Source organism: Pinus tabuliformis, chromosome 1_1, assembly GCF_031772625.1.
Source record: "Pinus tabuliformis cultivar Carrire ecotype Pingquan chromosome 1_1, CPIR1, whole genome shotgun sequence".
NCBI classification, from domain to species: domain Eukaryota; kingdom Viridiplantae; phylum Streptophyta; class Pinopsida; order Pinales; family Pinaceae; genus Pinus; species Pinus tabuliformis.
The window spans coordinates 537,717,158-537,731,129 of NC_142297.1; the positions used below are offsets into that span (position 1 = coordinate 537,717,158).

At 37.7% G+C, this 13,972-nt stretch overlaps 1 protein-coding gene across 1 annotated transcript; it reads right to left on the reverse strand.

Annotated features, from left to right (window-relative positions):
- Positions 1 to 9,972: 9,972 nt before the first annotated feature.
- Positions 9,973 to 10,559, reverse strand: LOC149214177 (heterogeneous nuclear ribonucleoprotein 1-like). Its single transcript, XM_089389315.1, has 2 exons — positions 10,480 to 10,559; positions 9,973 to 10,285 (listed from the first exon to the last, which is right to left on the reverse strand). Exons 1-2 carry the CDS (start codon positions 10,557 to 10,559, stop codon positions 9,973 to 9,975), a joined length of 393 nt encoding a protein of 130 aa, XP_089245441.1.
- Positions 10,560 to 13,972: the final 3,413 nt, after the last annotated feature.

The following is a 13,972-nucleotide window of genomic DNA, read 5'->3' on the forward strand; positions in this document are numbered from 1 at the left end:
CACTGAAAAAGCAGGCAGGGATGATGAATTTCCTCCAAATGACAATTTTAGAGGCATTGATGTGGATAATGCATTTTCTCTCAGTCATGATTTCAATGATGCTCATGTTGTTGATTAATTTCCTCCAAGCAGGGATTTTAAAAGTAGAGATGAGGATGGTGAAGTATTTCCTCCAAGTAGTGATTTGAAGTGCAAAAACAATGATGAAAAAATTTCTCCAAGCGAGGATGATTCTTTCCACATTCAATTTTGTAAGTAAAACTGAAAACTCACTCCTGATCAATCATTTTTTTTACTTTTCAAAAGAATGAATGAATATGGTGAATAATATCCTTTGAGCTAGCATTTCAAAAACACACATGATGGTTGTGAATAATTTCCTACACATGGTTAGGGTCCTATAATAATAGGATTGATAATTTTGAATTGGCAATGGTTAGTCTTGTAATACTCTACATGCTTTTGATTTCTGCAAAATGTTTACCATACTAAAATTAAAAAATGTAAAGAGGGTATGTCCTAAAAGAATAATCAAATGACAAAAAGAAAGAAAAAGATCAAAAAAGTAGAAAACATGAACCCCAAAAAGAGATAAAAACAAACCATGAAAGTTTGCAAATTCAAATGCCACTCCTTTTACTTTATTTTGCAAAATAATTGTGTACAACTTGTCAAAAATGCCACAATCCATGATGGTCAAATAGTTTAATATTGACTCATTCATGCTTTAAATTTTATGTTGATAGATATAGAATAAAGGTCTGGCCAAACTGTTTAATCTTGGTAGATCATTAGTTAGGTAGAGAATAAGAATGAGCTCATCAATTTAATATGAGCCATTAGAAGTTATAAGTTTAGAATTAGATAGTTTTCTTATCAAAAGAAAAGGAATTGAAGGGTGAGAAAGCTCAAATGCACCCATTAAAATGAAGAGAAAATGCTAGGCTATATAAAGGGTAGGTAGAAGAAAGGTTGCAAATGCACAAGATTGCTAAGTAAAAAGCACATTCATCATTCTAAATCCTATTTTTTCATGTGCGGGAGGAATTCTAAGAAAGAAAGGATATTCACCAAGCTTGTGTACTAATTTCCCCTCATTTCACTACACCGCCACATACTTATTCACTAATTTTACCCATTATCACTTCATTACTTATAAATACCCTTCCCCTTCATTTTGACCTTTACCCCTTAGTTTCACACATTTCCCTAGCTATTACCCTTCAAAAATCATTCCCCCATCCCAAAACCCCTTTCCCTATTGTGAAACCCATTCCCCATTAGAAATATCACTTTCCTCCCTTATTAATTTCCCTTTCTTTGCCTTAAAGTCCCAAAAAAACCCTTTGTCCTAAGTTTTCCTAAATTCCTCCTTTGAAAATCCCCCACATTATAAATTCCCCAATGCCATTTTTAACCCGCCAACCCTTGGTGTAGTTAAAACCCCCACCATATAACCCATGGCACCACCGTTTATTAACCCGCTGCTTATATTAAATCCCCTCATTACCTTTTACTTAATTACAAATTCATTGTAATTAAACCCCTGAGCACCGCTAATCACATCCCAACTCCGCTCATGCAATTCACCTGCGTGATATCCCTCTAATCTCCCACCCCCAGATCCAACAGTGCACAAGCATATCATGTGGATTCATCATCTTACTGTTAATGGCCCGAGAGCACACGAGATTCGTGGTTTTGGCCGAGCACTATTCTTCTATGTGGTGGAACAAGATTATATCACGTGTTCGTGAAAAATACTGCCCGCCATCCAAAAGTGGTGTGATGTCGCACAAAACCACCTCCCCACCTAAAGACAAAATGTCCCACTATTCATTGGCCAAATTTCATGCCAAAATGTAACCATTATCTGCTAAAAGGCCGAAAAAGTCCCAATTCACTCCTTTCGTTCATTTTTGTTGTAAACCTCTGTTAAGCCATTTGTGACACCCTGAACCTATCTGCGACTAATTTGACCACCTTTTGCTACCCAAAAGCACTATGGAAACCAAATTGAAGTAGAAAATAACCTAACCTCAGTACCCTATGCAGATACCACAGAACCCCATCTACACACCAAATCACCAATTTCCAGGTATTCTTGTAAAAACCGAAATGACCCTATGAATTTGAAAAACACACAGTAATTATTGAATGGTTAATTGATTAAATTAACTAAAATACCTTCCTGAATTGAAGAGAAACCTATTGTACATCCAAACCTTTTTTTATATACTGTAATTACCCTCCCACTATTCCAGAGCCTCTAAAACTCACCTATGAAACCACTGAAAGCATAATTTAATTCATTAAACCCAAACATGCTTCCCAAACCTCTCTGGATGTGAAACCTCTACAAACCCCTCACCTGGTTATTGACCACCTTGCATTAGCTAACAGAGAATTTCAAATCAAGGACACTGTTTACCCTACCTACCTACTAAAACTCCACTGCTGGAGTAAAGACATGTTTTTGAACTAAAATGATGACATTCATCTATGGGAGTCTAGTTTGTCAAATTACTTGTTCCCATAGGTACACTCATTCCCATAAATCATCCACTTTTTCCAAGCTTGCTACATTCCCAGTCAAAGAGCCATAGTCACCCCTCACTAGCAAGTTTTATTCACCATCACTGTAGAATCCATTAATCAAATGTTGCAAATCCATCCAAGCCCAAATCAGACCCCACTTTCCATTAAAGGTTTACTCGAACTCTACATAAACCTAGACCTTCCCATGAAGGCTCACATTTTTCAAACCTTCATCATAAAGGAGTCTTATACTCCAACAGAAAGTCCTCCACATGTTTCCACCATTTTTGGTGAGAGAGGTAGACAAACTATAACCATGATCTCTTTCATTCTAGGGTACACCACAGATGAACATGTGGATGAGGTTGTCCTTACTTTCATTTCTATCTTTTGCCCACGCAAGCCTCTTGCTACCATTTTCAACTAGGCTCAATTTATAGTAGATGGAATCTATGAGACGTTTATCAGACTACCAAATGAGAGAGTCTTCAAATACTCTTTAATTTTGTTTCACATGTTCCTGTATTACTAGTCAGACAAATTTCTAGTCAACATTTAGAAATTAGACACCAAAGGCAATCCATGATCAGTCATCTATTGGACACCATTGATCCAAGAATACTCCACTGTTTTTCCTATAAAGACTTCATTGATTCATTTGTGCATCCTGTTATAAACATGCTAACCAGTTGCTATCAGCCCAGGATCAATTAGGAAATTAAAAGGGTTTTATAGTTGGAAAAGAACAGTAAAGTGGGAGACTAGTATTTATACCAAGACCACACAGAGATAAGGATATATGGATGCCAACTAGCTCCCTACAAATTTCCCAAATACCTCCCCATGAGGATATTTGAATCAAAATACTTTAGGAAGATTATAAACTCTCATGAAGTCAATTTCCTATCAGCTAGGAAGAATACCCAGTTCAAAGTGAGAAACCAATTGGGCCCCTTTATTTGTAATAATAGGGAAGTTGGACCAAAGGCTGATAATATTTTTTAGTAGATGAATTTCAAGAATAGTTTTATGTGGCAGTATGACCCTCATGGAGTCATAAATAAACTGAGGCTCAAAGTCAAATTGGGTCCTTTCATACATCATCACATGCGAGACATTGAGAGATTTTCCAACCAGTCAGAATGGTTGGAAAACACTTTGATATATATGAATAGTACTATAGTAGATGTGGAGAATACATTAATATATGTGGAAAAGCAAATTGATACTAGTTCCTTTCTGCAGGTTCCAACCCTAGAAGAATAGATGAATATTACTCACATCCTAAAAACTCCTGCAAATGAAGACAGGAATGTGAAAAGAACGAGGGAAGAAGGTTCTAGTTCAGCAATGGATACTACAAATGAAAAATTTGAGATCAATTACAGGAAGAGGACCAAGCTTAATCCTGTAACTGAACAAGAAGACACCATTGACACAATGGAAATAACCGACACTCAAACAATGGTTAGAAGGAGAAAAGGCCTAGCAGCTTCAAAAGAAACACACCAGCCTTTTACCTCAAACACCCAACTTATTGAGAAACAACTTAGCATTGAAGTCTCTTCATCCACCAGGCCTATGGATAAAGAGAAAGATATTAAAGAGAGGTATAAGGAAACTAAGTTGAGGAATGAGATATTGAAGGCTGAGACTTATGCGTAATACTTCAATCAAACATCTCCAATAAAAATAGGTTAATGTCAGCCTTCGACATTAAGACTGGGAAGATGCAAATGACATTCATGCAACCTACAGTGCAATAGCCAAGATCATCAACAGACTATAATAAAATAGACTTTGAAGCTATGGCCAGGGATGTTGACCTGATTGACCAAATTGTGTTTCACAAACAGGCAGGTGAGATTAATTATTCCACCATGACAAATAAATATATGACTGTGCACAAACTTCAAGTTTCATTGGATAATATCACTGCATAGTACAAACTAGAAAAGGCCTCCTCACAGGCCAAGGGAAATAGAATCAAGTCACTAGAAGACTTGGTGATTGAGATAGGAAATGATCCCAATGATGTCAAGGTTGTCGATAAATTGGTAAAGAAGAAAAATGAGGATATAGCTACTCTCCAAAAAAATTTGAAGCTGCCTCTTTTAGAACATCTAGGAGGTCCTTGAGAGCCAAACTCAGCAGGAGGAAATGATGGACCTTTCTTTACAACTTAATGACCAATTGAAAGAAATGGAGAAGGGGTTGGATGGCTTAATGCAACTGAAATAAGCCAGCCTTGAGACTTCCACTGCCACTGCCATTCCAACAGCCACTACAACATTACCATCCACCTTGGCAGCTTCATTGGCTCCTACATCTCCACTGGCTACAAAACTGCGAGCTATAACAACATCTACATCAACAACATGTTCGACAACAACAACAACTCAGTCAAGTGACGAGGCAAGAAAATTGGTCAAAGCAATGGAGGACATGTCCATTAATACCTCTAAGATAAACAGACTCAAAGAAAAATAATGAGAAGAAAAATGCTCAAATTATGCACAAGGATGAAGTTCAAAAGTCAACCAGGTTGACTGAAAGCATTAAGAGCTTAGAAAAAGAATTGACGTTAAATGAGCCACATGGCCAAGATAAAGAACGATTATGGGCCTATATCATTGACTATGTCAATGATATTTTTCCATCTATACAAGTCATCTTTGAACAAAATAACCTGGTCAAAGAGGCTATAGAAGCTTCAGAGGGTTAAGGATAAACTTGGAGATATGTCTAAAGAAGCCACCAAATTAATCCATTTACATAACTCTAAAAACAAATATGAATTGTAGGAGTTGAACATACCTGACAGGACTGGAACCATACTAGAGGTGAAAAAGGTGCTCACCAAGAGGAATTTAATGATGAACCTTGAAGACAAATGCCAAACCATGCAGCTAGCTATAGACAGGTTCATGGTAAATTTTGATATTTTAAGGCAGAAAGGTTTGCCAAATCCTTTGGTGATAAATGAAAAATTGATGCCACAGCAAGACTACAACAAGAGAACCAGAGAAGTGGAAAAAAATCAAGCCAATAATTCTTCTATGAAGGGGATGCCCATAGGAAAGCTTATGCACCAAACTTTCGAGAACGTGTTCTACCTCCAGCATGAGGTAAAAAACCTTCTTGTGAACAAACCCACTTTTTCCAAGTACACATAAGTAGATGAAATCTACATGAGGATGATAAATATTCAATTACTAGATGTAGACACATGGGAATAGTTAAATGACCTATTGTAAAAATGCATAGTAAAAGTGAAAACATGGCAATCAAAGAAAATCTACAAGTCAGTTAGATGAAAGAGTATCAGGGAAAAGAGTATCAGTTGAAAAGCCAAAGTAAAAGGAATAGTTAACGTGAAGACCAAAAACAAGGCAGAGAATAAACAACGAAAGATCAAAAGCATAAAGACAACACAACCAAATAAACAGGGACAACATACAACAGTTGAACATCTGTCTCTATCTTCTTGCATCAAGATATTTCTTTTTTCCTAGATTAATTCCCAAGGCAGTTTGGGATATTTTGTAAACTATTTTTGTATAAATACTTCATAATTCAAAGTATTAGGGGTGGGTTGTTATACATTTCTATAGTTGTATTGATCCAAAACCTTAGGGTTATTGTACCAAAATTTTCAAATCAACAGACTGGACTGAGTAATAAAGAGATTGCATTACAGGATTCATGTGTTGATCTACATTCAATAAAGTATTTTTTCTTGTAAAATTGTTATTTTCTTATGTATTTCAAAAACTTGCATGCTATCTAAAGTGAATGGATTAACTGGAATTATATTACAATTTTTTTTTAAGTACAATCTATCTTTAACAATTAATCATTTTATCGTTTTCTTGTGATATGTGGCTTTGAGAATACGTAGTTTCTCTCCCATCCCGGTTGGCCTATTTCACTTCCTTCATAATCCGGTTTAAGGAATCCTTAATTTCTCCCTTGATCTGATTGAAACCACTTCACCATCGAGCCTTAAGATCTAAATTTACTCAGCTAGCTTTCCCTGTAATCACTATTTTTAGAACTTAATCGAGTCTTGTTTTCTTGACATTTGACCCCATAAACCAATCGTAAAAGACATCCCTCTATCCATATAAGTAAGTGATCCCACCACCAAATCAAAATCAAAACTCAAGTATAATCATAACTAGCCTAAAATCAATTAACTAAACAAAGTTAAATCATAAAGAAAGAGCCCTCTCTGAGCTTTGGGAAGGCTGGATCCTAATCTCCAAAGTAGGTTTGTGGTTACCTCTATCATTCCTTTCACAACAACTCCAGAGAAATTTTAGAGTGATAACGTATTGGCAACCATACTGGGGACCAGTCCTCAGTTTAAATAAAACTTTAAGGAAATATTAAATCTCAACTTTTGCACCTTAAGGTCATTTAGAGTTGCTCAAAATGTTTCATTAAAGACTTAAAAAATTAAAATTCTAGATCCCAAAAGAACACGCTATACCAGGGAATATCAAAATCCAAACCCTGCTACAATAATAGATGATCCCAACAGAATTTTAAGAAAATCAAAAAAGGTAGAAACCCAAGGAAGTAGTAGTCAGTTAATTAAAGCAAATTCACTTCCTAAGGAAATATCAACTTTAGAGGATATTCAGTTTGATTTGTCATTTTAGCTTTCATTGTTTAGAACCAAATCAGAAAATTCAATTCATGAGACTGTAATAGACCCTAATTTTATTCAATTCATTGAGTAAAAAAGGGTGCCTATACATCCAATTTTAGATCAACATGTGTTTAATACTTTTGATAAACTAAAAGCTTTAAACTCTACTATAATCAAGCATATAGATGAGGCCTATCTTCAACAATCAGTTGAATTAGATTCCTTAATTGCTGCTACCCCTGAAATTTCTATAGAATCTTCAAACACTGTAAATACAACTTCACTTACTACCACCTCACCTATAATATCCACCATAGTTCATTCCCCTAAATGAGTTATTCCTCAACTTCCTCTTCAACCAAACATCTTAAGCTCATCTAGTTCATCTGTAGCCATCTCAAGTCCTCCTTCAAGCACAATTACTTTTCCGAGTCACACCAAAATCTCAACCATGGCAGACAGGTATGCACCTTTGGTTTTACCAGCCCAACTACATGCCATGCCCCAAGATTATCAAAGGAAAATCTTTATTTTTTATGCTACTAGTAAGTATATTACCCAACAACATGTGAATAAAATGACTGACTATTTTGAATTGCATGAATTTGATGAGTCTGATGTACAAATGAGGTTGTTCGCCCAAACATTAACAGGGGATATTAAGAAATGGTTCAAAGGTTTACCTGCTAATCATATTGCAGATTTAGCTGCTTTCAATATATTGTTTATTGATAGATGGAAGAGAAAGAAAAACCATCTACAAATATTATCTGAATATGATAACAATAGAAGAGCTCCTAATGAATCAGTTCAGGATTATTGTACTAGGTTCAATAACTGTTGGACACCTAATCCTAAGTGGGTTAGTGTGGAATTCGAAAGGACAAAAGCAGTCCAAGAGACCTTGGGATCTGAATCCCAAGAGTCACATATTGTACTATAAATGTATATCTGATGTTAATAAAAATGTACTCATTGATTTATCTTTCACATTGTCTTGCTGTCCATGTGAGTTTAACATGGTATCAGAGCAGGCGTATTCCTGCCCTGCATAATTAATTTGAGCCATTTGTTTTATGGCTTTTCTATGCAGTTTATTTTTGCCATGAAATTCATGAATATTTTCTCATGAGGTCTGCTAAATTTTAGCTGCACTCTGTTTATACTGCTGCTGGTGTCTGTTGTCCATAAAATTTGCTGCCCCTCTGTCTGACTGTTCAGATCTCCAACTGTCATAAACGTTTCAAAAAGGGCGCTTTTTGCACCTGCGCCTCCATTGATTATTCTGTGCTCAGATCTGAAATAATCTGCCTCTGCCTGGGATATGCTAGTAATTGAATATCGCTGCTCTGTCCTGTTTATTGGCTGGCCCTGTCTATTGGTTGGCCCTGTCTGTCAGTTTAAATAATTAAATTCTGTCTCTGCATGAGAAACGCCTGTCGACCTCTGCGCATTCCATTTTTACTACACCTCATTATTAGACGCTGGTAACATTACTGTACGCTGTTCTGACATGACTGAAATGTTGTTTTGACATTAATGACACCTGTGATGCTCTCTTCATTCCATTGAAACGCCCCTGCCTGGCCCTGATGGATTATGATGCTCCTCTGATATATTGCGCCTGATGTTTGTGGTAATTTTCTAAGCGCCCTGAAATTTGAGTGGAGGTCCTTGGCCATCGCAGACGTGCTACCGAGAATTGGTTCTCTCTACTTTTCTTTCTTCCACGTTGTTCACTCTTTGTTTGTGGACTACTAGAGATTTGTTGGTGGAAGAGACTGCGTCTTGAAATCTAACTGGCAGCGGTCCTTCTGAGGAATGCTTGGAGTTCATCAGCTTTCCAGTTATGCTTTGCTTGCATCGCTCTGATGAACCCTCAAAGAGCTCCGATCCCTTGAGAACGAAGTCATTTCCATGAGTTGGGTGTATGATATCATCTTCTGATAAATCATGCCAGACATAGCCATTTTTGTAGCTCCTCTTCGATGACCAGGAGAACGCGTTGGCCATGCCTTTTCCACGCAGAGCATTCAAACGCTGTTTAACATCGCTCAAGTATAGGCCTTCATTTGAAGACAGTGTAACTTCCATGAAATGGGGATGTTCAAGCTGACCATTCCTACTAAGATAATACAAAACCTGAACTCTTCTGGGCATAAGCTTTGATTTGGGTTCAATCCAGCTGGGCTTTGCTCGGTCTAGGCTGAGCTCTCTGCTCTGCTGCTTCATTCTCAGTTCCAATCGGCCTTTTGGGCTAACCAACCGGGCCCTTTCTATTTCGACATAAATCTTCCCAGCTGAGACATTATTCAGTGTTTTGATCAGTTCAACACATGTATCGAGGTCAGGTGTCTCATCAATATATTGCATGGCTTGCTGAACCATCGCAGTGACTGCCTGCTTCAGCTGTGCTCTTTTCTTGGAAAGAACGCTAATTTGCTCACTTAGTGTCTTCCATGCACGCGCTTCATAACAAATCTGCACTATCGCCACTACCACCTTTCGAGTTCCAGAAACATCAGCAGCAAGCCTCATCTGCTTCTCTATATTTGAAAGAGCATCTATTGCAGCATCCAATTTGCCTTCCTGGAGGGCTACTTTCCTCTGCGCAGCAATTTCACGGTCAATAGAGTCCAGATCGGCTCCGGCAGGCCTCGCGGAGGGACGACCAGCGTCCGGAGGTCCCGTGGAAGCTTCTTCCTCCATAGCGCTCATGGTGCGAGTTGCTGCTAAACAGAACGGAGAAATTCAGCTATTGTGTCTCCTTTGTGAACCTAAATAACTCTTCTATGAGTAACTCTGTGATCTTGCATAATTTGTGACTCGACAACATTTCCATATTTCTTGAAATAATTCTTTAATTCCTCATCTGCAACCGATGGAGGTAAGCCACTAACAAACAGTTTCTTTGTCTTTGGACCCTTGATTAAGTCCATGCTTTCTCTTGGAATAGAACGTCTAATCTCAACCGTTCTTCCATCCAATGTATGCGTGTCTTTTATAACGACATCTATAACTGAAGGATCCGAATAAGTCACAAACTCAAAACCATGAGGGTGCTCCATCAACATATATTCTGAGATGTATCTGTCATATATTATGTTATCGTATTTGAGTAAATATACGGTGCTGCTCGATACATGATATGTGACTTCGTAAAATATAAAATAATTTGTTGAAGTTGGATTGTGGGCACATTTTTAAAGGGTTTTACTTGTGAAAGCATGGCTACACGGTAGAGAGTTTATCCAACTGCTAGAGGGGTAGTCTCTTTCCCTCACCCGATTAGGGCGTCGCGGCAAAAGAGCAGAGTAGAGTTAGTCTTACGGGACCCTCTGACGGGAAGGTTGTTGATCGACATTGCTTATTCAACAAAACCTGTCAACAATAATAGGTGCACTTGGACTTATAGTTGGAACGCGGATGGTTCTCTTGCTCTTTCTCATCTTTCCACAAGTCGTTTGTATGCGCTTTTTCTAGGAGGTGTTTTTTGGCAGAGGCTTTTGTGTGGCTGAAGTGAAGCCGAGAGCACTCTTGCACAAGGAGCAGAGTATGCTATATTTTACAGGCTACTGAATTCATTTCTTGCAGCCAGAATAAAAATGCAGTAAGGTCCATTGTCAAGCAACACTTGTCCTTCTTTCTTTGCAAGATCATTCCAGAGACTCACTACCACTGTCTTCTTGCTTTCATCTGCAATTGTAATATCACGCTTGGGGATTTCTTCATTGTTGCTCTTCCGCCTAATGCTTAGAACTGAAACTTGAAATATATGTTATAGATTTGCAATCAAGGATTGCAATTATGCATACAATGATGATGAAATTGAAGGTGTAATATCAAGTCTATGGTGACTGAAATGGAATGAAATTCTTTATGTTCTTGACTTCAAGCTTTGAGCAGACCCAAAGCAATTCACACTGGTCTTCCTATTTGAAGGGGTTTTGAAATTCAAGTCTGGCGGCTGAAATACATAGATATTCAAGTTACAAGACAAGTGTTATGACTTCTGCAAATGTTTGGGTTGTCGTATGTTGATCTAGATTTTTGAAGAACCAGGTTCTCTACTTCCCAGCTACTTCTTTATTAAAATTTGTTGGCTAAGATGTTTTTTCTGTATAATTTTGCACAGAATATGTTCATGGTATGAAATTGCATTGTATATGGAAGTATATTGAGAAGCTACATGCTTGAAGATTTTTTGAAGACAAAGTGGTACACTAATCAATTTTTTTGCAGTGATATTATTGTGAAATGGATAGAATGGGTGCTGTATTATAATTGTTGAACACTCTAATACATTCTACCACGGACAATACAATTTTGATTGATAAAGCCATTGTCGCAAACATTCAAATCTGTTTTAAAAATGTACAAGAAAATATTGATTTTTGCAGCTGGAAACAAAGCTACAGCAAGAAGAATTACAGCAGTGGAGTCATCATTCTGAACCTGTTTCTGTTCAGAACAATGAAGCAGACTCCCATAAACAGCAAGTCAATATTGTTCAAGTTCATTCAGGTTCAGTACCAAATAAAGCAGCAGTTGTATATACAGATGCAGAAACTCAATCTGCACTTCCCAAGCCCATCATCAGACCTTGGGAACAGCTTGTCCACAACAAGCATAGAACAGGTCTTGGATATGACAAGGACTTGTCGTTTCATATTCTAGACTACTCAAAGCCCATTCAGTTTCAGAGTGCTAGATTCATTTATGACACTTCATCTGCTCCTCATGACAATGCACCTACTCCTCATGACAGTTCAGCTTCAGCTGTTCCAGACTCTGCCCCTCTTCCACAGCAACAACAACAACAACAGATCGTGAAATTCCAACACTGTGACCGAGTTGGCCATCTGAAAGATCACTGTTTTGATCTTCATCCCTGTAAGCACTGTCATAAAACCAGCCATTATTCACACAGATGCTTCAGAAAAAAACGTCCTGCAAGAACAAAGATTCATCTTGGATGGATCGCTTCTTGGCAATGGGCACCAACAACCAAGAAGATGTTCCAAACACATGTCAGAACTTGTTCCAGAGTATTGAAGAGTCTTGCAGTCGAGTTTTCTCCATCTTCTCACCTTGTACCTGACAGGGGGGAAAATGATGGTCATCTACAAGCTTCAAAGTCACATCAAGCGAGCCTGAGCCACAACCTGCCACACCAGTTTCAGAGTTGTAGCCAGAGACAATGATGCCCGTGAACAAATTGAGAACACTTCCTCTAGCAGAAGACTCCAACTTCTTGCCAGTTTTGGAAGAGTTCCGGGAATTGCATTAAGCATTCCAGAGTTGTTGGTTATCCTTAAACCATCACAGGTTGAGACTTCCCTTTTCAGGTTGAAGTTTTACCTTTTATGTGGGGTGAGACCTCCCTTTTATGGTTGAAGGTTTCCCTCTTTAAAACAATAGGATCCCTTCCTCTAGCAGAAAACTTCAGTTTCTTGCCAGTTTTGGAAGAGTTCCAGGAACTGCACTAAGCGTTCCAGTGTTGGTGGTCATCCTTAAACCACCGCCCTTTTTTACCAACATTTCATAGAGCACATTCAGCCTAGTGCTGCCATGCATTTTTTGCACATTTTGTATTACAGCTCTCTTCTTGGACTCATACATAACCCTTCGGATTAAGGGGGGGAATGTTGGACACCTAATCCTAAGTGGGTTAGTGTGGAATTCGAATGGACAAAAGCAGTCCAAGAGACCTTGGGATCTGAATCCCAAGAGTCACATATTGTACTATAAATGTATATCTGATGTTAATAAAAATGTACTCACTGATTTATCTTTCACATTGTCTTGCTGTCCATGTGAGTTTAACAATAACATCTAAAATGCAATCCTTGCTAATATTAAACCTCCACCAGACCTAGCATTGATCAAATTCCCTAATGGTTTTGACACTCATATGTCATACCAGTTAAGGGAAAGAAACCTTGGAACATTGGAACAGATGCAAAGTAATGTTGTTAGTGTAGAAGCCAATTTATTAGCTAAAAAAGCTAGAACGGGAAATGAAAAAAGAGTTGTTATTAAAGAGGAAACTTCCACTTCAGATGGTAAAATAGATAGTTTAGCAAAGAGTGTAGAAAGGATAATGGATAGGTTAGAAAAAATGGAAAGAAAAACTCAGTGGGAAAATCAACATCCACCCCCAATTAGAAACCCCAACTTTAGGAAGAATCCCAACACTGGAAAAAATGATATACCAAATCAACAGATTAGACCTCCTTTTCAGGAAAACTATGTCGAGGGTGCACAAAACCATAAAGAAGAGGAGGATACCCAGATAAATCTATTAGGAGTTAAAATTGAAGATGTTGTTTTTCTTACTGAGGAAGAACAGGAATTGTACATGCTACAACAATTACAATTAGAATCTAGAGAGACCTTTGACTTCAAACAAGGCTATGAATCTACTATATATGAAGTTCACAAACAATAGAGCCTTAGAAGGAAAAAGAATAATGAAATTCCCGCTAAGAAATCAATCCAAATACAAACTAAAAAAATAACAGAAGCTCCTGTGAACAAAGTGCTACAAATTCTCCCTAGAGGAACTCAAGAGACTTCCAGCCTTGAAATTGTAGATATAACTAGAGTTGAAACTCAAACTGAAACTGTTAGTCAAACTATCCCAAATAAGAGAATCCAAAACAAAACAACTAGTACACAAACTAAATTTCCAACTGTTGATAAAGAAGATAAAACTACATAGACCACAATTTCTCAGGAAGATCTCACAAAATTAGGCAAAACTCAATTGCCATT

Coding starts and splice junctions, on each gene's coding strand:
- LOC149214177 (XM_089389315.1), bottom strand. CDS start 10,559: ATGTCGATCAACAACCTTCCCGTCAGAGGGTCCCGTAAGACTAACTCT. Junction 10,286..10,479: donor TGCCGCGACGCCCTAATCGG/GTGAGGGAAAGA, acceptor AATATATGACAG/ATACATCTCAGAATATATGT.